This window comes from Drosophila subobscura, chromosome E, assembly GCF_008121235.1.
Source record: "Drosophila subobscura isolate 14011-0131.10 chromosome E, UCBerk_Dsub_1.0, whole genome shotgun sequence".
NCBI classification, from domain to species: Eukaryota; Metazoa; Arthropoda; class Insecta; order Diptera; family Drosophilidae; genus Drosophila; species Drosophila subobscura.
This window is the reverse complement of record NC_048531.1, coordinates 1,108,556-1,132,523: the sequence shown is the minus strand read 5'-3', so window position 1 is coordinate 1,132,523 and position 23,968 is coordinate 1,108,556. Positions and strand designations below refer to the sequence as shown.

The 23,968-nt window shown below is 43.1% G+C and overlaps 3 protein-coding genes across 3 annotated transcripts; 1 reads left to right on the top strand and 2 right to left on the bottom strand.

The window, feature by feature from the left end:
* Positions 1–18: 18 nt before the first annotated feature.
* Positions 19–18,863, bottom strand: LOC117892590 (arylsulfatase B). The gene is given in 7 exon segments (XM_034798929.1): positions 19–953; positions 955–1,007; positions 1,076–1,467; positions 1,532–1,619; positions 1,682–1,841; positions 1,903–2,026; positions 18,857–18,863. Coding segments are annotated over 6 exon segments (1,728 nt in total). The 5' UTR covers positions 2,011–2,026; positions 18,857–18,863; the 3' UTR covers positions 19–26.
* LOC117892589 (zinc transporter 9) lies at positions 12,066–14,880 on the bottom strand. Its single transcript, XM_034798928.1, has 8 exons — positions 14,670–14,880; positions 13,742–14,606; positions 13,544–13,670; positions 13,079–13,485; positions 12,672–13,000; positions 12,534–12,608; positions 12,360–12,473; positions 12,066–12,284 (listed from the first exon to the last, which is right to left on the bottom strand). Exons 2-8 carry the CDS (start codon positions 14,583–14,585, stop codon positions 12,240–12,242), a joined length of 1,941 nt encoding a protein of 646 aa, XP_034654819.1. The 5' UTR covers positions 14,586–14,606; positions 14,670–14,880; the 3' UTR covers positions 12,066–12,239.
* On the top strand, positions 16,174–17,442 carry LOC117892592 (methylglutaconyl-CoA hydratase, mitochondrial). Its single transcript, XM_034798931.1, has 2 exons — positions 16,174–16,539; positions 16,598–17,442. Exons 1-2 carry the CDS (start codon positions 16,239–16,241, stop codon positions 17,173–17,175), a joined length of 879 nt encoding a protein of 292 aa, XP_034654822.1. The 5' UTR covers positions 16,174–16,238; the 3' UTR covers positions 17,176–17,442.
* Positions 18,864–23,968: the final 5,105 nt, after the last annotated feature.

Here is a 23,968-nt window from a genome sequence, read left to right as displayed (position 1 = left end):
GTCTTGAAACTGTTCAGAGAAATGGACTAAAACTTGATTACTTTATTTTTAGCAGTCTTCTCCACATTGTCCATCAAAGCTGACCTTATATCCCCCAGGACAGCTTCATTGCTATAGTCATAATAGTCCCCAAAGTTTGTCCATGTGAAGTTGAAGTACATGGGACTTGCCCTGGGGTCATCGGGTTGGTTAGACGGTGCGACAACAGTGGTATTGATGTGCTGAAGCTCCGCCCGCAATAGGTCGAGTACCTTGGGATATTGTTCCGCCAGGTTGAATTGTTCGCAAGGATCATCACGCACACGGAACAAACAAGGGGCAGAAAATGCTGTCGCCACACAACTGGTGCCTTGAGTTGATTTCCCTTGGCAGGTGACGGTGGCGGCCGCTCGCAGTCTCTGCTGATCCGCCCTACTTGGAAGCATATTCAGTCCAACCATGGCTTTGCCACTCCTACTCTTGAGCACCAAGTTCCAGTCGTAGAGATGGGGATCTCGCTCCCCACCCGGTCCGTACCAGCCGTCCCATCTTCCATTATAATTAGTGCCCTGTATCATCTTCCAGTCTCCCACCGTCAAGGCAGCGCTGCCCCAGATGTCGTCAATGTTGTGGAGCACAGTCTTGCGTGGCGATGGCAAGTCATGGACAAGGGTCTTCCAAATACTCATCCCATCCAAACCCTGGCTGAGATTGGCCAAAGCTGGATGTCCTCCAGCGGCCTCCATTAACGTCGGTAGCCAGTCGCTGATATGCATGGTCTCGTCGAGAACGCGTCGCCTCTTCTCGAGAAGCGGCGACCAAACGAGACCAGCAGCTCTAACGCCTCCCTCCCATAGGGTGTTCTTCACGCCCCGCAACGGATAGTTCGAGGCAAAGTTCAAGTTGAATCCCTGAGCCGGACCCCCGTTGTCCGAGGAGAAGACAATGATCGAGTTTTCCAGCATATTTTTTTTTTCGCAACTGTTCCACAATCAGGCCCACACTGTCATCCATTTTGGCGACCATGGCTAAAGCGAGAAACCAGAACAACGTCGCAACATGAGCATTAGACGGGCGGTCGAAGCGCAGGACTCACCTGCATATCTGCGGCGCTTGTAGTGGATAATGTGGTCCAGCTTCATCACATCGTCGTCTGACACCGGCAGTGGATTGTACGGATTGCCCGAATGACCCGCCGCATGCGCTACATACAGGAATAGTGGACCCTTCGCTGCTTCATGGTTGGCTATCACAGACACCGAGTGCCTTGTTATCACATCTGTCGTGTACTGTCCGTGCAGATTGTAGGCCACATCCGTTCCGTTGCGCATGTCCAAGCCCCAGAGGTGTTTCTCGACGGCCGTATGATCGTTGTAGTCATGATGGCCGGACCAAAAGCCCACATGGCTGCTAAAGCCTCGATACAGTGGCGTATACTCGAGCTTCCAATGTCCCAGATGCCATTTTCCTGCTATGTGAGAGGTGTAGCTGAGGGGCAGAAGAACACAGATAAGAATAAGATCGTTCCAGGGATAAATTGCAAAGGACCTACCCCAAATCATTCAAATATTGTGGTAGAATCTTTTCATGCAGGGGAAGGCCACGTGGCTCAGCCGCATAGAGCACCGAATGCTGCATACCTGGTGAAGGTCAAGGCCTTGGATTTTAGCTAATGTTACACCAAAAGCCTTGGTCAACGTACCTGTGTGTATGGGATATTTTCCAGTCATAAGTGCGGACCTAGATGGTGTACAGATTGGAGCGACATAATAACGATTCAGAATGATGCCCGAATAGGCCAAGGCATCGATGTTGGGCGTGGGTATCTGTGCCGAGCCATGGAAGCCGACGTCGTTGAACCCCTAAAGGTAGAGATAACCAACAGATGATGATTCGATTTTGGCTAGTAGCTGGGAAACCTACCAAATCGTCGGCCAGAATGAAGATGATGTGGGGCTTGGCGGGAGCGTTGGCCGTCTCGGAGGCAGTCAGCAGGGGGAGCAGCAACCAAAGCAGGAGCAGAAGCTGCATTGTTTGCGCCTCTGAACTGAAAGATCGGGTGAGATGTAGCGGCATTAGACGTCATTAGCTCACTAATTGATGTGTTGCAGAGATTCGCTGCAATTCGCAATTACGAGTACGCGGCGATCTCAATTGGCCGCCCGCCCAGTCTACATTTTTGACCACTTATTGAGTGTGCTGTGACATTTATCGTCGTCCGGAGAGCTTACCGTCACAGCTCTGGGAATGGGAAAGTGCAACTGCACCTGGGCTCGATGTCCAGCCTGTCCCATTTGCTCCCAACGCCACACTTCAGTTGGAGCTACGCCTAATTGATTAGACGACAGATTTCACGGCTGTATGAATGGGAATGCTCTGAGTCTGAGCTAGATGCCACTGGAATGGCCGGTTATAGACTACTTCTGCCAGCTGCACAAATGTACATTTCTGCACAGTCCAGAGCGGCTTTCTAGTCAAGTCCCATCTAATTAGCTTGTGAATTGCGTTGTGTCGCTGCTTTTACCGTTAATGGGTCAAATAAATGACACGCAGTAGCAGCAGCACCAGAACCAGTAGCAGAAGCGTCAGAACAAGCAAATTAGCATTTTAAAATGTTAAAAAAAAAATCGGATTGGAAGAATCGCATTCATCCTACATTTGTATATGTAGATAAAAACATATGTCAATATGTGTGTACACATATTTTTTTGGCCGATGAGAGAATGAGAGTGTATCTATTGTTCTTCAACGTTCGATCACCTTATAAAACATAAGAGAAATTCCTTTATGGTACAAAATTATTCATGAGCGAGTGTTTGTTTGTTTTCGTATACATAATGAGGTTTTTTGTTGTTTTTTTTACCTATACCACTGAAGGAAATATGTCTGACCCCATAAAGAATATATGTACATATGTACATACATACATACAATGTACATATGCACATTATTGATCAGGTTGAAAATCATTGACCGCCTGTGCCTATATATGTATGTATGTACACTAGTCTGGCACCGACCAATTTTGCTTGCACTTGCCCTGAGGGGGTCTTCATTGTGGAGCTACCACCGAGACCGTATGCCTTTTTACTATACCTTTTTATGCACCTATCTACCTGTTGAAACCTTGCCGAATCGGACATCAACCTTTTTGTACACATGTATATTTCATCTGACATTCGAACGATCGGTATTGAAAAAATTCGTTGTGCGGTCACAAAGTAAAAAAAAAAGTTTGGTTCTAAGAAATTAGCTTCCTTACAGTTTTGCTTTACTAAAGTATTTTCTGCTAAGCACTTAGATTGGTAAATCACTTTTGTTTTACATTTAAATTGGAGTGCACCGATTCACCAATGTGACCGCGGAACTATCGATAAAATAACCGCCTAATCCTCGGAAACATACCGAAATATACCTTTTGATTTTCAAAATATACCGTAAGATATAACGTCCATCCTATATTGCTTCCTCGTTTTTTATATTCCGCTTAATATAACTAGCTAGTGAGGATTCTCCGCGATAACACTAGAGTTTTATCTAATTGAGAAATTAATTCTGCATAGGATTGGCTAGTTTACATAACTTCCTTAATTTGGATTGCTTACAACATAAGGTTCAAACTAAAAGGTTAACCCAAAATTAAGCACAACACGCCTTTTCATATTTTTTCTATATATGTACATATAATCGCATTTATCTGACGAGGTCGACAAATGCCAAACAATTAGATGTAAAAAATATATAAATCAAAAATATTTATATTCCACGTAATTCTGTGGGTAAATTTGTATCTAAATTAGTTGAAAGGTAACTAATTTACAATATTGGCATATTACATACATACTTATGTATGTATGTAGGTATAAGTACTTTCATAAACTTTGATGTGAAAACTAATTCAAATAAGCAAAACTAACTTTTGCGGTCTTTTTTTTTATATATATTTTTAGATAAATACTATTTTATTATCACAATTATCTCCTATAAGAACGGTGATTCTTGAAAAAAGGCTTTCAGGAAAATCTTTATAACATATTAAACCATCTACAAAAATTAGAGATAAGTGGTTTCATCTTCGCGAAACTGTATATTTTTAACTGCTAAAAACCAAGTCATTTTTGTGGCTTGCGACAGTCTTTAATTAAATTGTAAGGAAATTACGAATCATATTTATGCAATTTTATCCGAAACTCGCATTAATATAGTGATTCTAATTTCCCTGAAAACTAAGTTTGAATCGGTCGCCGTTAAATCTAGTTGCGTATTTGCCCCGAGCAAGTCGCTCGTTTTTTTTAATAAATTTCGAAAACGAATGATACCCTTAAATCAAATTTAGCACCAGTTATAGATGTTGTCAAGAGGTGTAGCATAAAATACAAATATTTTGGAAAATCCGTCCTATTTTGAGCGTTCTACCGCTTGCAATGCGTACGAACGTCCTGTTCCTCGTCAGAGAATGGCCCATCTAGATACATTCTAGTTATATATAATCTGCAACATTTCGTTGAGATGGCTCTCCAACACAGATTGACTTGTTTTTGCATTGATTGCCTGAGTACCTCTCAACTGTACTATATGTTAAAATAACATTTTCCATGGTGGTTTTAAAGAAAAAACGAATATATCTTTAAATGACATGCTTGTAACCGTTTATCTTTTCTATACACATATATATTTATCAGCGGCTTACTGCTACGAATATGGGAGTTCTATAATACTGAAAATGCCTGTAAGATAAAATAACTGATCCTTCTTCATCTCATAGAAAAATTTATAAAGTGGAAGCTGCGCTTGGCGCCCTTTTACGAATATATGTATGTATACCGATCAAAAAATACCAGGGAAAGTATTTAAAGAGTTGGATTTGGCTCGTGCATGAATCGAGAGAGCAAACCTACACATGTACAGATGTATGAACTGGCGCATCAATAAAATGGTTGGTGGCAACGGTTTTTTTTTTGTTTGTCGTATGCTGCGGTGGCAATACTTATACTAGTTCATCGGAACGTTAACCAGCTCCAACCTGGATCTGAACCAGCAGGTTCAGGGGAGCCAGTTCACGTTCCGATGAATATATTTTATTGTATCAATACTATCCTTAGCATTATCTTACAATTATTTGGGGCTGCTATTTTACTTATAGTGGTATGCGTTTGCCTGCTGACTGCTGTTTTGCAGCCATAGGCAACGCATACGTCACTTTGGGCAGACTGAATTCACCTCTGCTGGCAACTCTGCCAGCGCATTCTTTGAAATTAAACACACATCTCGACCCCAACAGCGGTCCACTGATTGGGGGAGGCGAATGTAAAAATAATTATAGATAAGTGACTAAAACTAATGATAATATATATATGTAGTAGTAAGAGATAAAATGAAACAATTAGTATAAGTATTAATTCTATGTTATTGTTATGTCTTCATGTATTGTCTTCCTTCTTATATACTCATTCTCGCTGCCTTCTGGTCCGAGGCAGCGAGAAATGTATGTGGTGTGTATGTCGTGTGTTTGTGTGTATGTGCGTGTGAGTGGAGGAGTGCTCGAATATATCCCAATGGGATGAGATATTCTCGAGCGTTGTTGGTGGTGGAATCTCACTTCCTCTCAAGGGGCGCCTCATCTCTTGCGGATTAGTTGAGTGCCTTACACAATGGTCTCAACCAATCCGGTGCCGGGCGTTGCTGGTACTGGCGTCCTGTGTTTCTGCCTCTCCTTCTCCAACAGTCAAGTCGACAATATCGAACTGCGCATGTTCGTCAGCAGCAATAAATGAATTTAATATTGCTGCTGTTGATGTTGTTGTTGGCTGCAGATCTTCAGTGAATGAATTAACCCCCGAACTTGCGCGTTCTCTTGCCCTTGCTAGTATGTCTGTGGAGAAATAGCTTGATGTGGCCGTTGGTACGTCTTGCTGAGGGGTGGTAAGGGGCTCCTCGTACCCTGAGTAGCCCATGGCTCGCATGGCTCTCCTGTTACCTGCATCCGCCCTGTCTCTCCAAAGTTGCTCCATCTCAGTGTAAGGCCGCTGATATGGAACAACTTCCATACGGTCCCATTCTTGTTTCTCCACTTCCTTGCGTAGATGCGCTTTCAAATACTCGGAATATCGAGGCCTGGTTAGTCTGCGGGGACATATGGATCGTTGATTACTGCTGCTGCTTCCGTGTTGGTGTGCGTCCTCATACGGTCAACGTATCTCTTACAAACTTTCGCATAAACCTCATCCACGGTCTCAAGGCCCAGGTCCCGATGGATGGTATCGTTACGAACATACCATGGGGCATTAGTGATAGTCCGTAACGTTTTGTTCTGCTCAGTTTGTAGGCGACCAAATTCGAGACTAGATGCAAGTGGGCCCCAAACAGGCAGTGTGTATTGCCATATGGGTGCGATGACTTGCCTATAGAGTATGACTTTAGCGTTCAGGCATAGTTTGCTGTTGCTGTTCAGCAGCCAATGAAGCTTCTTCACTCTAGCCTTGATTTTTAGAGATAGTTGCCGTGATATGGTGGTGGCATTGCAACTTGGTATCCAGGCGAACTCCGAGATAGGGATGAAAAGAGACAGTTTCCAGGATCTGTCCAGCAATGTTGGGAACGAACATACCCTCAGGTTCCAGGGTATTCCGGAGAGTGTGAAAAACATGTACTGTTTTGGAGGCATTGATGGTGATTCCCCACTTTATGGCCCAGTCAGAGACTCTGCCCAGAAACCGGTTCAAATTGGAGATGGCTACCCGCTGGGTACTGCCTCTGGTTAAAATGGCTGTGTCGTCAGCATACGTCGCCAGCAACATATTCGGATCGCGTGGGATGGGCATATCAGCCGTATACAAGTTGTATAGGACCGGCCCCAGTACACTGCCTTGAGGGACCCCAGCCATTATTACCTTCTCTCCAGATTTGACACCACCTGGGCACTCGACCATAAAGGTACGTCCATCCAAGTAGCTGCTGAGGCATCTATATAGTGCCGTCGGAAGCAGCTGTCTCATTTTGTGTTTCAGGCCAGTGTGCCAGACCCTGTCAAATGCCTCTTGGATGTCCATGTAAACTGCTGAGCAAAACATGTTCTTCTCATACGTCTCTAGTATGAACTTGATGACCCTTCCGATTTGCTGCTCAGCTGCATGTTCGTGCCTGAATCCGAACTGGTGGTTAGGAATTGCCTCAATAAATCCGCCTGCTTCCATCATCCTGGTCAGTAGAAGTCGCTCAAACAATTTGGATAGACCAGACAGCAAGCTGATAGGTCTGTAGGAGGCCAATTTGTCAGCTGGCTTGCCAGGCTTGGGGATCATTGAGACCACAGCTCGTTTCCAGAGGCTCGGGAAGCAGCCAAATTTTAGCGCACTGTTGCAAATTAGCACAAGGTAGAGCAGGGCAGATTTGGGAAGCAGTTTGATAGTCCGGTTGTCGATGTTGTCCATTCCAGGGGATTTTCTCAATTTCAGGTCCTTGATCTGTGTCTCCACTTCAGCCAAAGTGACTGGTCTGAAGCTAGAGTTGGGTGTGGGGGGCTCCATCAGATCCATAGACTCCTCGATTGATCGTCTGTCCTCCTCAGAATTGGCTAGTAAAGGCTTAAATCTCTGCTCAAGGTGTAGAGCAAAAGACTCAGCCTTTTCCTCCGTGCTCTTGCACCACGGGTCATCAATATCCCCTTCTCCGTCCTCAACAAAGCGCCTCACAGGTAGATCAGCAGGAGGCTGCCTTTTCAGCCCATTGGTCAGCCTCCACAGTTTCTGCATGCTGTATCTATCTGTGGGATCAATAGCAGCCAGTTGAGTGTCGATTCGTCTCGCCTTTGCAGCCTCGATCTCCTTGTGGATCCTATTCGCCAACGCATTATGCAGCTGTTGCGCTGCCGGATCGCGTCTTTTCCTCAGCAGGTTCCGCAGACGCCTCTTGGTGTCAATCATCAGGCGGACACGATTCGTCAAAGGCACCTCTGCCTGCAATCTGGGTCGGACGGGCCTCATCAGATTGCTCCTAGCAAGCTCAGCAGCTTGAATGATGTTGTTCTGCAGAATGTTTGCAGCATCATCAACATCCTCAGCTGACCTTAACTCCGTGTTAAGGTGTATGTGTGAGTCCAGCCAGGACTGGAACGTCGACACGTTTGAGCCTGCCGGCAGCAGGCGCCTTTTCGTAGTCATCTCCGCTGGAGACTCTCGGATCTCGATAAACATGGGCAAATGATCGGAAGAAAGCTCGTTCTGGTCGTGTATGCGTAGCAGCTCACCTCGGATGCCTTTGTATACAGCAAAGTCGATCGCTGAGGGGGCGTGAAGGGTGTTGTATGGAAAGTGTGTTGGCGATCCAGTAGCCAAAACATTGCAGCTGCTCCTCTGTATCGACCTGAGCAAGGTTCCTCCCCTCTGGCAAGCTCTAAGATTGCCCCACCATGAGTTCTTAGCGTTCCAGTCGCCTGCAGCGATGAAATGCGAGCCAAATTGGCCAAACTGTTGCTCAAAACTCTCCTCCGTCCATTCCTGCTGCGGTGGGCAGTAAATGGACCATATGCTGACACGCATGCTACCATGCAACGTTACGTGAACACCAGCAGCCTGGATGTGTTCTGTGGAAATGCAAGGCAGTGATATATGGGGGATTGTAGATCTAATTAGGAGTAAAGCGCCTCCTCGACTAGACCCAGATGGATGGTGAGTTGTATATGTGCAGTATCCATGCACGCTGAAGGTTTCTGAGTTTTTAAAATGAGACTCAGAAACCATCATGACGTCCACTTTGTGCCTGCACATGTATTGCTCCAGCTCAGCAGTCTTCCCACGAAGCCCCGAGGCGTTCCAAAATACAATTTTGGAACAATCATCGCTCCGACTGGCGCCGATTTGACGAGGAGAATTCCCGGTGAATGGTCTATACATTTCGGGCCAAAGTATTGGCCTGAATTGTGGCGAGTAGACATTCCGTGAGCCTTGTCATCTGTTCGACTAATTGGTCCATTTTGTTTTCCAGTCTCTGAGTAGCTTCAGCCACCGCTGGCTGGACCCGCTCCTGAGTTAACAGGCTGATTAGTGTGTCAAGTTTCCGGCTCAGATCACTGGAATGGACCGACTGACTGCCCAGCCCAGGACGTGAAACAGCTTCAGCAGCCAGGACATCGACATAAGTTGGCGCATTTTGCCACACCTGCTGCCTCACAGGCAGGGGCTGAGTAGAACTCTGAGGCTGTCCACAGCGTACAGCAGAAGCATAGCTGCCTTGGAGCACAGGTGGTGCTGGAGCTCTGGCGCCTGAGCGCGCACGACGTCGGCTTGATTGCTGCAGCTCCGGAAAGCCCTTCTGGTTCATGTTGGGTGGCACTCGGGGTCGTCGCAAGCCCACAGCGGCTGGTAAGGTAGGCAAATTTAGCTTTGACAACATATTGTTCGTCTTTACTAAACCGCTTTCCCTTTTCTTGCAGTACTCCTTGAATTTCGTGCACCCACGGTAGTTGGCAACATGGGCACCTCCACAATTTGCACACTTTGGTGTCTCCTCACGCTTCTTGGGGCAGTCTTTGGGCTCATGCTTGTCCCCACATTTCACACAGATAACTGCACGGCTGCAGTAGTTCTTGGTGTGCCCGAACATTTGGCATTTGTGGCACTGAGGCACTCCAGGAGACCGTATTGGCTTCTCGATTTTAACCAGCTGGCTGCAGATAGCGGTCACCTCAAAGATGGACTGATTGTTAGCTTTGGGCTCCAACTCGACTTCGAAAAGGTCCAATGGTTCCTTTGTGAACCGCTTGTAAATATTTGAAATGTGCCTGACCACATGTCCCATAGCTTTGAGTTGTTCGCACACCCAAGCTGTGGGTGTCGAACGATGAAGGTGGCGTATAACAACGCGCAGGCCCTTGTCGCTCCTCAAGCGAAAGGTGTGAAAATCGACACCTTGTCCGTCCGAATCCTTAGCGCTGAGCATTTGGACCAGCTTCCTGTGACCGTCAATTGTGTGACAGGTCACTTTTAAGCATCCATTCGCAGTGGGCTTTGTTTCGTACGAACCCACTCCAATAGCTGCGTCGATTCCCTGCAGCAAGGGAACAATTTCCCTAACATTAGGTATATAAATGGGGACTGGCCGCACAATTTTGGCGTCAGCAGAAGTAGCATTTTGGACACTGCTATTGTTGGGAACAGGGGCTGATCTGGTGTCTGAAGAGGACCTGTTGTTGGGCACAGGTAACTCCAGCTCCGATTCTCCCACGCTGCAGTCATCCACAGCCATAGACTCGTTGTCCGATAGGATCTCAAAGAAGTTTCTGGACGTAGGGGTATCAGCAGCATTAGTCTTGGATCGGGTCCGGTAAGTAGCCTTGGAAATAATCGAAGCCGCCATCTTCGCGGTAGGTTTCGCGATAGTGGAGCCCTGGATAGCAGAGCGCTTTCCTTTTCGAGCGTCAGACTCCGCTCGGAGTTTGGCGCTGAGCTGCAGTTCAACTGCATTCTTAGCCTGCTGCTCCTTCAGCAGCTCCGTGAGAGTCTTCTGCCTCATTGTCTTGGCACTCGAACTCAAAATGGGATTAGCTGCAGCGGCAGCGGAATTAATTGTATTAATTGCTGCTGGGGCAGCGGGGGGTAGCATACGCAAAGCTGCTGCTGCGGCTGACGTAGATGGCATGTCACTAATAAGATCTACCAATGAGGCCGATCTTTGAGTCAGAGGAATATCAAACGACGATAAACCAACCGCAGTTTGCGGTGCATTTTTCCCCACACCGGAGAGCGGGGCTCGATCGACGGCGCAGGGGGAAACGATCACACGGTTCTCTACCATACCTTCATTGTCCGAAGAGGGAGCACTTAAAGAAGCATTAGACTTCTTGGATGACTTGGGGCCAGGCTTCCGTCCCATTTTAAATTGTTTTTAATGTTTATTTGCTATATTAGCGCACGTCACACACAGGGGGTGGAGCAGCAGCGGCTGCAGCCTTCCCCACGTTTTTTCCCCGTTCGACAATTGGCAATTGTCAACAATTTTCACGGCACACTTTTATACTCGGTACAACACTTGTGTTGCCCGGAATGTACTTTTAAAATTTAAATAGACGCACAGGGCACTGCAACACCGTGTGCGAATTTTTAACAATTTTCGGCACTTATCTGCCTATTTAATTAAATTAAACTTTTGTTTTGTTTTGTTTGTTTGTCGTTATCGGCGGTGGCAATATGTACAGTTAGCACACATATTATTCGTACACCGTCATCACCCTAGTTTAAACACCTATAACTTGGCGTACGGTCAACGTAAACAAAAAAAGTTTATTTTGTATCAAAGATCAACATACATATCTACTATATGTTTATAAATATAATTTTTTATATTCTTCTAAGGTTTCCTTATAAAAACTAACTTAAATTAAGAACAAATTAATTTTTTTTCGCACATAAATTATTTGTACAGCCTTCCGATTCTTTAAGTTAAATTCAAATATTAAAGGTAACGTGTACAATGAACATTTTTGTTTTCCACATTTAGTCTTTATGTCTAATAACACTAGGAACAATCTTTCCCCCACGGTATTGGTGCCCCATGAATAAATATTGATCCCAATAGGGAAACTTTTTTTATAAACAGAGTAGATATGTTGATCTTTGATACAAAATTTACTTTTTCTCTTTACATTGACCGTACGCCAAGTTATAGGTGTTCAAACTAAGGTGATGACGGTGTACGAATAATATCTGTTCTTACTGTATATTCAACGCTCCCGCCACCAATCCGAATCCCTACGTCCCATCCCTGAAACCAAACTTTACGAACAACTTTGTGTTGATATTTAAGAATGGAAAAAAAAAACTTTGTTCAGTTTAGAAATGCACCATTTTTATTTGAATATACCACACATATGTACGTATGTAAATACAGATGTAAATATAGTACACATGGTCCTACCATGTTTCGCACACATAAAGAACAATGCTTTTGAAATCTTTTCATTCGTATATTTGTGCTTTTAGTACATACAAACATGATTGATATTTTCATTTAAATTTATTTTAAATACATATGTAAGGAGGAAGTGATTCAATAAGCACAATTAATTCAACTACGAGCTCATGGGCCGTATCCTTCAGCCAGACGAATTTAGATGGATCCTGGCCAAACACATTTAATGCTAATGATACTAGATAGATTTAGTGGACAATAAAACAAATATAAACTAAACAGACAATCATTTCTTATGGAAAGCAGCCAATCACCTAATGCTTTTTGTTTGTATTCAACAATCCCTCGGATCGGTATTAGAGTATTTCAAGGTCTACGTGTCGTATTTCCGGAAATTGCGTCTTTTGGTGAAAAGAAGTGGATAGCAGTGGTTAGAAGTGGTTGATCAGTTTAAAAGGGCTTCCAGTGTAACTTACCCGAAGATTCATTTCAATGCGATCAATCTCACCGCCCATCAGGTCTACAATGTTTTCGCCATGGGCGAGCAGAAAGATCTCCAAATCTTCCACCTTTTGGAAGCCACGAACAGTCTGGAAACCGAAGAAGAAAGCTGATAAAGAAAAGCTCACAAATAGATCAAGACTACGCACGGTGAGTAGCTTGGCGAGATCCTGTTTGTCCAGATAAGAGCGCGTCAGCTCACGACCATCAAAGTCAAGCTCAGCCTGTGGCAAGATCATAGGAATTAAATCAAATGTCAGCTAAAAACACCAAGGTCAGAGTCTCACCTTATATCGGACACGAGCATTGCCAATATCAATGCCCTTGACATCATAGATAGCTCGGATCATGACATCAGCCTCCAACGCACTGTTGATTTTCTCCAAGCGGTCGGTCGAAATGGAGACACCCACCAGGGCATTGGCATTGGTGTAAATAATGAAAGATGCCACGGCTCCTAGCAGACCGCCAATTACAAGCGATCCTGCTGCGTCGAAAATGGGTGAGCCCGTATAGCTGCTCAGTCCCATGCAGGTGCCGGCTACAATGACCCCAGTCACGGCAGCCGCATCCTCACACAGCACCACATTCACGCAGGGATCCTTGCCGGAAATAACTGATCAGTGAAAAGATATATATGTACATATGAATGAGAAACTTCCAGAGCTTTCAGATGACTAAGAATAATGCCTACCATATTCCTTGAAGCTCACGTTATTTACACGGGCCGCACGCTTCAGCTCATTTACGGCTACCATGAGGGTAGCGCCCTCGGAGACTAGCGAGCCCATCAGAATGCAATAGACCCAAAAAAGATCGGCGATGGGTTGCGGATGAAGAATGCCCTCAATGCCGTGATAGATGGACAGACCGCAGCCCACACAAAAGATGCCCACGCCTGAGATCAGCGAAGACACATAACGCATGTTCATATAACCATAGGGATGGTCCATATCAGGACTCTGCGAGGATTTGTAGATGCCAAACGCGAGTATAAGCTGGTTAATAAGATCAGCCAGCGAGTGAATGACCTCGGCAAACATGCTGTGGGAGCCACTGTACACCCATCCACCTGTCTTAAAGAGCAAATTAGCCGCATTGCTGGAAGGAGGCGTTTAACTAAATCATCTACCTTGACAATCAATTTATTTATACTTACATGGCAATGGCTGTGGCCACTACTTGGCCAGACTTCTCCGATTCTTTTTGATTGTCCATCATTATTTTGGTGCGCGAGCCAATCTCCCGGCGATAGTCGCGCAGTCGGCGTTTCACAGTGAACAAATCTGTAGGATTTTTGGTTTGCAGCAAAACCATCAACTGATAAAATATGTAAGTGAAACAGGAAGGCACTTACTCTGCTGGTACTGTTTGCGTTCCACCTCTCGCTTGAGACGCTCGCGCAGAAGGTTCTCCTTGGAGCCCCATACTTCAACAGCTTTTGCCTCCACATCCCGTCGCCAGTATACGGTCATGGGAGGTTCTTGTTCGTAGGGAGATCTCCTCTTGATCTTCGATAGAGAGTCCAGGTCAGCAGCCGTTAACATAAAATCTGCAATTGCTCTCCCAGGAGTCACAAAATTGCGCTCTAATGAGGCTCGATAATCGAAGCGTGCGCGCTTTGGTGCGGGTGTGACAACAGGTGGAGTCTCTGCAGGTGGTGCTGTCGGACTGCTCTTGGTGTCCTTAAGAAGTGGCGGCGACTTAGGAGCAGATGTAGGGGAGCCAGGCGGGGATTCATTGGCAGTTGTACTATTGGTTCCTCCTCCTACAGTAGTACTCGTATCGGACATCATATTGATGGCCGATGTGTCTGATTTCTCGAATACAATCTCATTGATCTTCGAGTCTTCAATGGTCGTGCTGATGGTTAGGATCCCTTTGGAAGTTTTCACCTCGAAGTTTTTTGTTTGTATAACATTCTTCTTGCGCCCAGTATCCTTCGTCTCTTCCTTCGACTCCTGAACAGGTCCGACGACTTTATCAAGCGCCAGCTTCTCCTTTTTATTGGAATCGCTGCCTCCGGCACTACAGCGAAACTGAAAGAACATGCCGGGACGCGTACGCGCGTGGGCCTTGAAGATTTCCGAGTAATTTTGCATACAACTTTTGCCGGTGGCATGACGGACAGACAAGTGACTAATAGCTCTGCTGAACTGCTGGTGTCTTCGCTGCAGGAGCTGCACGCCGCGAAACAGCATCCTGCTTCACGCAGCAATGCTCTGAAAATTGCATGTGTACATTATATATAACATTTATATCATATCATGGATTCTGGCACTTACACGGCGCGCTGTCTCAATTTTAGACTCAATCAGATGTTGTCTATTGTTGCGTTATGATTTGTGGCGCAAAGCTACGAGTAATGATTGTGTGCACGTACACTTTGTAATGAAAAAATGACTTTGCTCCACTTCTATACAGGCGTTTTTTGCCCCAGAATTGTACTATAATTTAGACTTTAACAATTCTTTACAAAAAATGTTACCCCATTCCGCGGAATTATCGATAACATATATCGACAGACCCTCGGAAATATTCCGCAAATATACTCTTTCATTTTCAAAATATACTGTAAATGTACCGTACATCTTAAATAATTTTCTTCAACTTTGATCTTCTGTTTAATATTACCAGTTGGTTAGGAAATTAAGCTTTAAAAAATGTAGTTTTACTGAAATCATCATTAAATTCTACACAAGATCGGCTGATGTTCATGACTTATCTTTATTGGATTGATTGGAAAAGATGGTTAAAAAATAGCATTACAAATTACGTGTGTGGCAATGGAATGTTACGTCATTTGCCAATTTTTTCTGGCAAACCGATAGTACAGTATAGTATGGGCACTTGTGTACCCTACTTGCTATAATTAATATTAAAATTACAATCACATACGTACAAACTTTTATACATTATAATGTACATACATATGCACATGCATAAAGAAAGTGGTGGAAACGACAGGTGCATTTCAATTTGAATCCAAATAATTCGTTTTTGCAACAAGTTGTTTTCATTAAAACCGGATATTAGGGCTTCATATAGGACCCTCTTTTTGGATTCTTTCGTAAGATTCTTTAGCAGTGTATTCAAACGGAGATATAAAATATCTTTTCCTGTTGATTCGGGTTTGTTTGTTGTTGTTAGAGTTCCCGAATGGGTCGCGGAGGACATTGTACATATATTGAATGAACAAATATCCTTTCACCAAGAAATTAAGGCCACACAATGTCCGATGGTGTTACGATTCTAAGATGGGTTTAATAAAAGCTTTTACGGCGATTCAGGCCAAAAAATAACGAAACACACGCGGAAGAATGCACTCGACATCGGCTAGGTTCGACACACCGCCTTGTTCAAATATAACAAACAAATTCTTTCTCTCTTCGGAAAATTTGAAAAACGATCCTAATGCACCGGTTAGTAGTCGTACCATATGAAATAGGTTGATTTTAGTTGATTAAAAATTAGGTGTACCTACTTACGAAAATAAGATTCAGAAAGGTACTCAATGTCTCGTATCAAGGTGCCTAGTATAAGGTTCCCTAATAAATCTGAGCAAATTGACTTTAGTTTAATTTGACTACAACGCATTTTTTTGACTTGACTGAACTGGACTAAAAATGAAAACGCATGCGAAGTTCTAAATAGAACTTCAAGACAAAATACATATCTGGGGTAAGCATATCGCAGCGTCAACTGTGACTGTATGAACTGACACATCATACTGTTTGGTTAGTGACGATAAATTTGACTGTTTCCAGCACTGGCGGCAACAGCTGTTTATCGCCGATGTTATAACAATCTACCCTATCTTTTCTCTCCTTAATTGTTAATTTCTGGTTATTAATATGTATCTAACGAATAGAACTGCCAGATTTACTCGGCAGATAGCTCGAAATTTTGCCGTTGAGGCTTCACCAGAGCGCGTTAATGAAGTATTGGTCGAACGATTGGAGGGTGCACAGAAAGGAATTACAGTTCTTGGCCTCAATAGGCCGGCAGCCAAGAACTCTTTCAACCGCGGATTGGTAGATACCTTTAGAGAAATTTTGGACGAAATTAAGAAGGATAATGGTTCGAGGGTTGTTGTCCTTCGCAGTCTTACACCAGGCATATTTTGTGCTGGTGCTGATTTGAAGGAGCGGAAAGGTACGAATTACATTGATTTAAATTGTAAAGATTTCGAAAATAATTATTATGATTCCAGGCATGTCCACCGAGGAAACCAGCGAGTTTGTTTCCAAGCTAAGAAATCTGCTCATTAGCATTGAACAATTGCCGATGCCCGTGATCGCCGCATTGGATGGCGCTGCTTTGGGTGGTGGTCTGGAAATGGCCCTGGCATGCGATATACGCACGGCAGCTTCAAATGCCAAAATGGGTTTAGTAGAGACTCGTCTGGCCATAATCCCTGGCGCCGGCGGCACTCAGCGACTGCCTCGCATTCTCTCCCCCTCGCTGGCGAAAGAGCTTATCTTCACTGCTCGAGTATTGAATGGAAATGAGGCCAAACAGCTGGGTCTCGTCAACCATGTTGTAAATCAGAACGAAAAAAAGGATGCTGCATACCAGCAGGCCCTCAAGCTCGCCGAGGAAATTCTGCCAAACGGACCAGTAGGTGTGCGCATGGCCAAACTGGCCATTGACAAGGGCATGCAGGTCGACCTAAACACTGGATACTCCATAGAAGAAGTCTGCTATGCTCAAGTAATACCGACAAAGGATCGTCTGGAGGGACTCGCTGCGTTTGCCGAGAAACGCAAGCCCGTCTACAAGGGAGAGTAAATGGAAATGCCACGATCCTAATGTTTAGCCGAAAAGAGCATTTAAAAATGATTCTGTTATTGTCGTAGAGAAACGCAAACAAAAACCTTGCCCAATTGTGTTGATTTTATATAAGGCCGACGATTCTATCGAGCTGCCAAATAACTTAAACTACGTTAATTATTCAGCTATTTTTTAATCGCTTCGCTGACGCATCTGCACTTATTCAAGTCAAATCTACGAACATCTGATAATTACAGCCATTAAATACCACCGATTTATATCTAATTATACTTTCATTGCACACACAACGGGGAACTGGAAATGCATGCAAAACTCTCATTGATCATGTCGTCGCTTGAGCTATGCGGAAGCAGATATTTCTTGGGAAGCTCCCAAGTTCAAAAATCATTTAGAAAGTATACATTGTTCTGGGGGATATAAATATAGATATATGTATGTACATATTTACTATCTATGCATATATTTATATATATACATTAATTTGTATGTACGGGTGGTTATGTAGAAACATTTCTTTTGTCGTTGGCAACCGGCAAATGTCAAACAGGTGGCGTTGCTGTTGCTGTTCCTGCATTTGTTGAGCATGTAATTTGCAAAATGCAAATATGTTATGCGTACCCCTTTGACTCGCTTTAAGGGCGTGTCCGGTAGAGCGGGCCCCGATCTGACGAAGGGGTTTATTTGCTTGAGCCAACGAGAAACGAAACACTGAAATTTTGAAATCACTTTATAAAACAATTAAAGTGAGAGAATTTGAATATGAAGTTGCAACCGGATACTTCGTAGCATGTCACGGAAGTTTGTTTTGATTGTCTCATCCTCATCGCCCACTAAACTATTGATCCTACCTTCACTATCCCACACTTCTGTTTCGCCACAAGCCATGACAACACCCACAAGCGATCGCCCAGAGAGCATCAAATTAAAATGCGATACGGGTGTTTGACATCGGGCAAGGTCAGTGCCGTTGCCTGCGTAAGCCGTGGAAGCAGAAGCAGCAGAGGCAGAGGCAGCACTTGGAATCCGTCGAGATCTGAAACGACAAACTTTAGAGCTAATGCCAAGCGCAGTCTGCATATTAATTAGTCAATTACTCAGCGCTGAACTCGTCCGATCTGAGCTGAACCCAAAAGCAGTGTCAGAAGGCAGATCCGGAAATCAAGTGCGGAAGCACATCAGTATACTTATTAATTGTGTTTATTATTATCGCTCATGATAATGAATTAGGATCGATTTGGATTTTTGAATCTCGAATCTCTTACCGAGCAAGTCTCAAATTTCATTTTGGTTTTAATTTAGCTCAGTTGGTCAGGAAAAGTGTGATTGGCGTTACAATGAGGGGGCAGATGGAGTCTTACACATCTTTTTTGGGGTTTTTGGGAATAAACTGAAAGAAACCTTTTCCAGGTATCTAAGTAGTGAGTTGCCTCACTTGGACGTGCATTGGAGTGAGATTGATGGAGGAGATAAGCCGAAGCTGAGCGATATGTGTTCATACTTATGTGTACACACATCCATGTGTAGCTGTGGTGGAAACTGTATTCTAATTGCGAAACCCTGGCCTAAGCTTCGATAATACTTTGAGAACCCACCCATCTGGCTTTCACGGCCGTTAATTCCCCATTAATGTGATAAAACTTTATCAAGCTCAATAGAGATTGTCAATACGAACAGCAACTGTGGTAAATATTTTCAAAATTCACTACGCTCACTCGATAAGGAATCGTTAAGTCAACATTGCAACGTCTATAGCCAAAGCTCTTGACCTGTTTGAAAGGGTCTCGTCTTTTCTTCTCGTCGATCCACAAACGAAGCCTTTGCCTTTAGCTTATCAATCATAATTACACTAGTCGACAAAATTGTACTTTTTGTTTACGCTTCGAACCAAACCGAATTTTTCTGATAGATTTGAGGCTTTCAAATTGTTAATGATTAATGGTAGATTCTATGGCATTTTTCTTCTATTTTTCAAAAAACGTACATATGTATCTTAGATCTAATTGTAAAGAACATTGAAATCTGAAAAGCCAATTGATGCAGCTAAAAATTTGATGTCAACACTTTTTGGTATCAGCTTACCGTCTGGGAAATATTGAGCTTTCGAATGCAAAATTGATGAATTTGGTGAGGTATTTTTAACGATATTTCAACTTTAAAAATTAAGAAAAGTCGAAATAAACTTTATTCTCTTATTTTATTTTACAGATGCGTCGACGTCTTTTAAGATATTGGTAACAAAAATCTATGGAGAGACTATGGTAAACTAACCTTATAAAATTGAAAAAAATCCATAAAAAATACCTTTTGGAAGGTTGCTGGCCCAACTTCTACAATATTTCTGGCTTCAGTCACTAACCATATAGTATAGATATATTCTATACTAGTTATATACTATACTAGTTATTTACTATACTAGTTATATACTATACTAGTTATTTACTATACTAGTTATATACTATACTATATGGTTAGTGATTCAGTGCTCGAAAAATACTGAAAAAAATACACAAATTCAAAAAAGGCCTGAACCTTGTCGGTATTTAACGGAAAATTAAGGGTTTGGAGGGTTGGTCAACCAATTTTAGCTCAGACGACTATCAACAGATTTGAAAGAAAAAAGTTCTGCCATTGAAATGCCTAAAATTCCATCAAAAAAAGTTTGTTTGGTTAGAAGCGGAAAAATTGTGTCGGGTAGTGTTATCCAAGGCTTCCCCACAGTGTGCGTGTACGCAATATGCTTTGGTCGGGCGTCAAGAAGAACATTGTTCACATGCAACGGTGGATCGTTGCGTTTATAGCATGTGTACGTCTGGGGCCCGTAATTAAAGATACACGATAAACGCCATTCAATAAAGGCTCTTGTTAACTCCTCAACGATAATGGAAATTGGAGACATTGTTGGGGGCATGAGATCATAATAGTACTAGGTGTAAATCAAACCACTTACTTGCACTACGCCAATTTCAACTTGAAATTTTGATTTTAAATGCCTCCATAAATCAATGATCGGCCATATTCGAAATCAAAAAAATTCCAAATGCACATCACGCGAGAAATGCATCTCATTTAAAGTCTGTGCCTCGGCATAAAATTTTCCATTGCCCCACTATAGTTACGGCGGTCGACAAAAAACTGTTAACGAAATAGCCGTTTGCAGTGGAGGAGCATTTCCAATATACCATTCCACATACAAATTTCGGATGAGATACTTAGAAGATACTTATACGACTTAAAATGTAGGTGTGCTTTATAAGTTGTGTGGCTTATAAGTTTAGGTCCTCGTAAGTTTCGATCGATTCCAATTTGTTGTCCACAGCTGTAGACTAGCACTCAAAAATCAACAGAATAAGATCAACAACAATATAAGCAAGAACAACTGAACAGTTAATATTTTATGGGTAGACAACAAAAACTAACAATCGTCGACAAGCAAACGAAAGAAAAATGAGGTACTACTTGTCTCTGTCTAAAAGAGCAGACTCGGAACAGTGTAGAGGGAGAGAGGGAACCCCTAACCAGCTAAAAGCAGAGAGCCGTTCGAAATTATTGAGTATTCAATGACTTCGTCCTCCAAACTTATTTCTTGATACTGCTAAACTAATTACTACTGAATTGGTGGGATAAAATATGAATAGATCGATGGGTGAATAGATACATGTTGGCCGACGGTGCGACTGTGCTGCATACAGGGTGAGCCACAGAATGGAGTATGACATTGGACAATTTCCCAGAAGAAATTCAATAAGATAAGTTATTATGAAGATAATAGGAAGCTGGAACACTCAAATTAATGGCGTTTGGCATATCTTTGACCACATTCCATAACTGCGTGTAATCTTCTTTAGATAAGGAGGAGATTTGCATCACAACTCCCACATGTCCCCTGCCTTCTCCTCTCCACCGCCTTCAATCGATGTACCACGCTACGTATGAGCAGTGGGACGAAGGCAGACCAGACCTGTGCGGCAGGCGAATGCCCAAGTCTGAATGATGTATAGAAATCAACAATACACACGGTCCAACACTCGCACTATAGAGAGAGAGGCCGACTTCGCCCCATCTGCGTCACGGTACCGTTTATTGTCCATTGCGCTAATTGCGCCAACCGACTCGACTCTCCTCTCCCATCTCGAGTCTCCAGTTGAGCTCCCAGCTGGTTGAACATATCTAAGTGTATGGTGAGAGGATGGGGGGCTTATACGTGTAGCCGCTACGGCGACGCCGTCGCAGCCACAAATTCAAGCACAAACATTGGCTTAATATCAGTCACTAAGCGATCGCCCGACAGTTAACAACATTGGCAACAAAATAGCTTGGAAACCATCGTTTACATATTAGGTTGTTATGGTTTGATCGCGCTTGTTTCTCTTGATTGACTCTGCAAATTCATTTCATAAAGCGCATCGCAGGCGCAAGATTAGCGCGTTGGTGTGAAACAATTTTTTTGTAACTTTTCGTGTCAATGTTAAAGACAGCCTCGGGAACTGGTCCCTCCAGCTAAACTAATAAAGGCATTTAAATAATTACAATTACGTAAGCCAAGCCAGTCAAAGGTAAATATTGGACAGAATACCTGCCGAAATTTGAGCAATTATTTTTTCGGGTTATCGCGCTATAATTTGGTTGGAATGCACAATATGTACAATGTTTGTATGTTAGTGCAGTAATTACTTTCAATTAATTCCTGTTGATCAAATAAGTTATCGGGAAGTAAGAATTATAAATTATCAAATGCATGTGACAAGGAAAATTACCCTAATGCCAGGCTTATGTGGACATTCCTGGAATATTACCTGCCCGCCTTACACCCTACTCCCTAAAAGAAATCCGAGAACAAATCATTTAGCCAAGTTTTTATTTCGCGCCTCTGATAAGCGCCGAATTGGATGTCATAAAAGATTATTGACTCACTTTTATCTTGGCAGCTACTCCACAGTGGCCCCCTAGCCATAGTGCAATAAACTTCAAGTTGTATTCAGTTTCTGACAATATTATTTTACCCTGGACTCTACCCAGCGGCTGTCTGTCAGTCGATGCTGGCAATGCAAGGCATTATCTCATCATTATTATTATTCATATTGTGAAATAGTATAGAATGGTATGCATGCATGTACATATGTATGTACATACATACATACATATGTACATATGTAAGTGCATATCTGATCAATTATTCGGCTCCGACTCATCCGCTTTGCATATCGAAAGGCTGAGTGATAAGGTCGTCTCGCCGGCAAAAATATTCGAGAAACTTGAACCGAACTGATCCACCTTTAAGCAATCTCGTCCGACACCAAGCTCCGCTGTATGAATGTAGGCAAGGTTGCAATTGGACACTGTCAACGGGTTTTCTTTCGCTTATTTAGGCACGTGAAGCGAACGCACAAGCAAAACAAAGAAAGAAACACTAGAGCAAAAACGGCACAAAACATCAAAACAGAAAACGAAACGTCAAAAAGGCAACCAAAAGCTGTTATGGCTTTAGCGGAATGCATTGTCCCAAAAGAGATCCGATCCTACACAAATGCAATTCGAAAATGTATTAACCAATTAACCGCACTTAAGGCGACGGTGCTGGTGCTGTTTACTTGTGAACACTTAAGAAGGGAAGCAAACCCATCGCTGCTGCAATCCAGTTTACGCAAGAGCGGGGAAGGCCGTTCGGCAAACAGATCAAGGCGAGAGACCGTTCTTTTAGGATAAGAAGATCAAAATACTCGGTTAAAACTCGAGACACACATATCTGAGTATACACTTTAAAGCTTCGTTAAAAAAGTTCAGAGTCTTAAAATAAATGCCACACGTGCGAATAATCCAATGAATTCTTCAAGAGAAGGGTCAGAATTATCCCTGAAATGTGATCAACTTCATGATCATTATATTTATCGTAACAAATTAATTGGAGTGAGGAAGAAATAAATGGGAGCTGCAAACTCGAATATTTATATGTATGTATGTACATTATACAGTATACGAGAGATTATACAAATTGTTTTATAATTTGTATGGCTAACACTCGTATCGAAACCTTTGCGAATTCTGTTTCGCTCATTAGAAGAAACCAAAAGAAAATACTGCTTCAGTGCCAGGGCACGAACGCTCAACTTTATGCATTAAATCGATGTCTGATTAGCACGATCATAAACTCCGATCCGATCTATCTCCATTGCTTCTAGTGACGCACTTAACACGAATTTGAATTAAATTATAGATATATTGACACAGCCCAAACCGATCCAAGTAAATTGGCCATACAATTAATAAGCGACATCTTCGGACTGACTAACGACTGTGATAGCCAGCGAACTAATCAGTGGCCAGATGTCCTGATATGATTCAGTATCGAATCAGGGGATGCGGGCGCGTGATGTCGTATAACTGCCCCCCAGAAACACAATTAGAGCTCGATCATAAAGATTTACCGTCGAGTGGTGTGCCCCTGTAATAAATGGGAATTTCAACGAGAAAAGAACATTTAATATCCGATTGTAAGACTTGCCATGGGTATGGCTCTCCATATCGCCGAGCACCGATTTATTGCATTGTACGAGAATGGTGCATACCACAATGCGCAGTCTGCAGTGTGCTGGCCCGATTCTTGACGACCACGAATAATCTTATCGGGAAACATATAACAATTATAATATTGAACACGCTATAATCTGATTATCACCTCTTATAATACTTTTGTACATGTATATTTAAAAATTGTAATCGCGATTTCCTCAGAACGTGGACTTTGTTCTCGGATAGCTTCAGTGAAATCGCTGACTTAACGAGTTCATTTAAC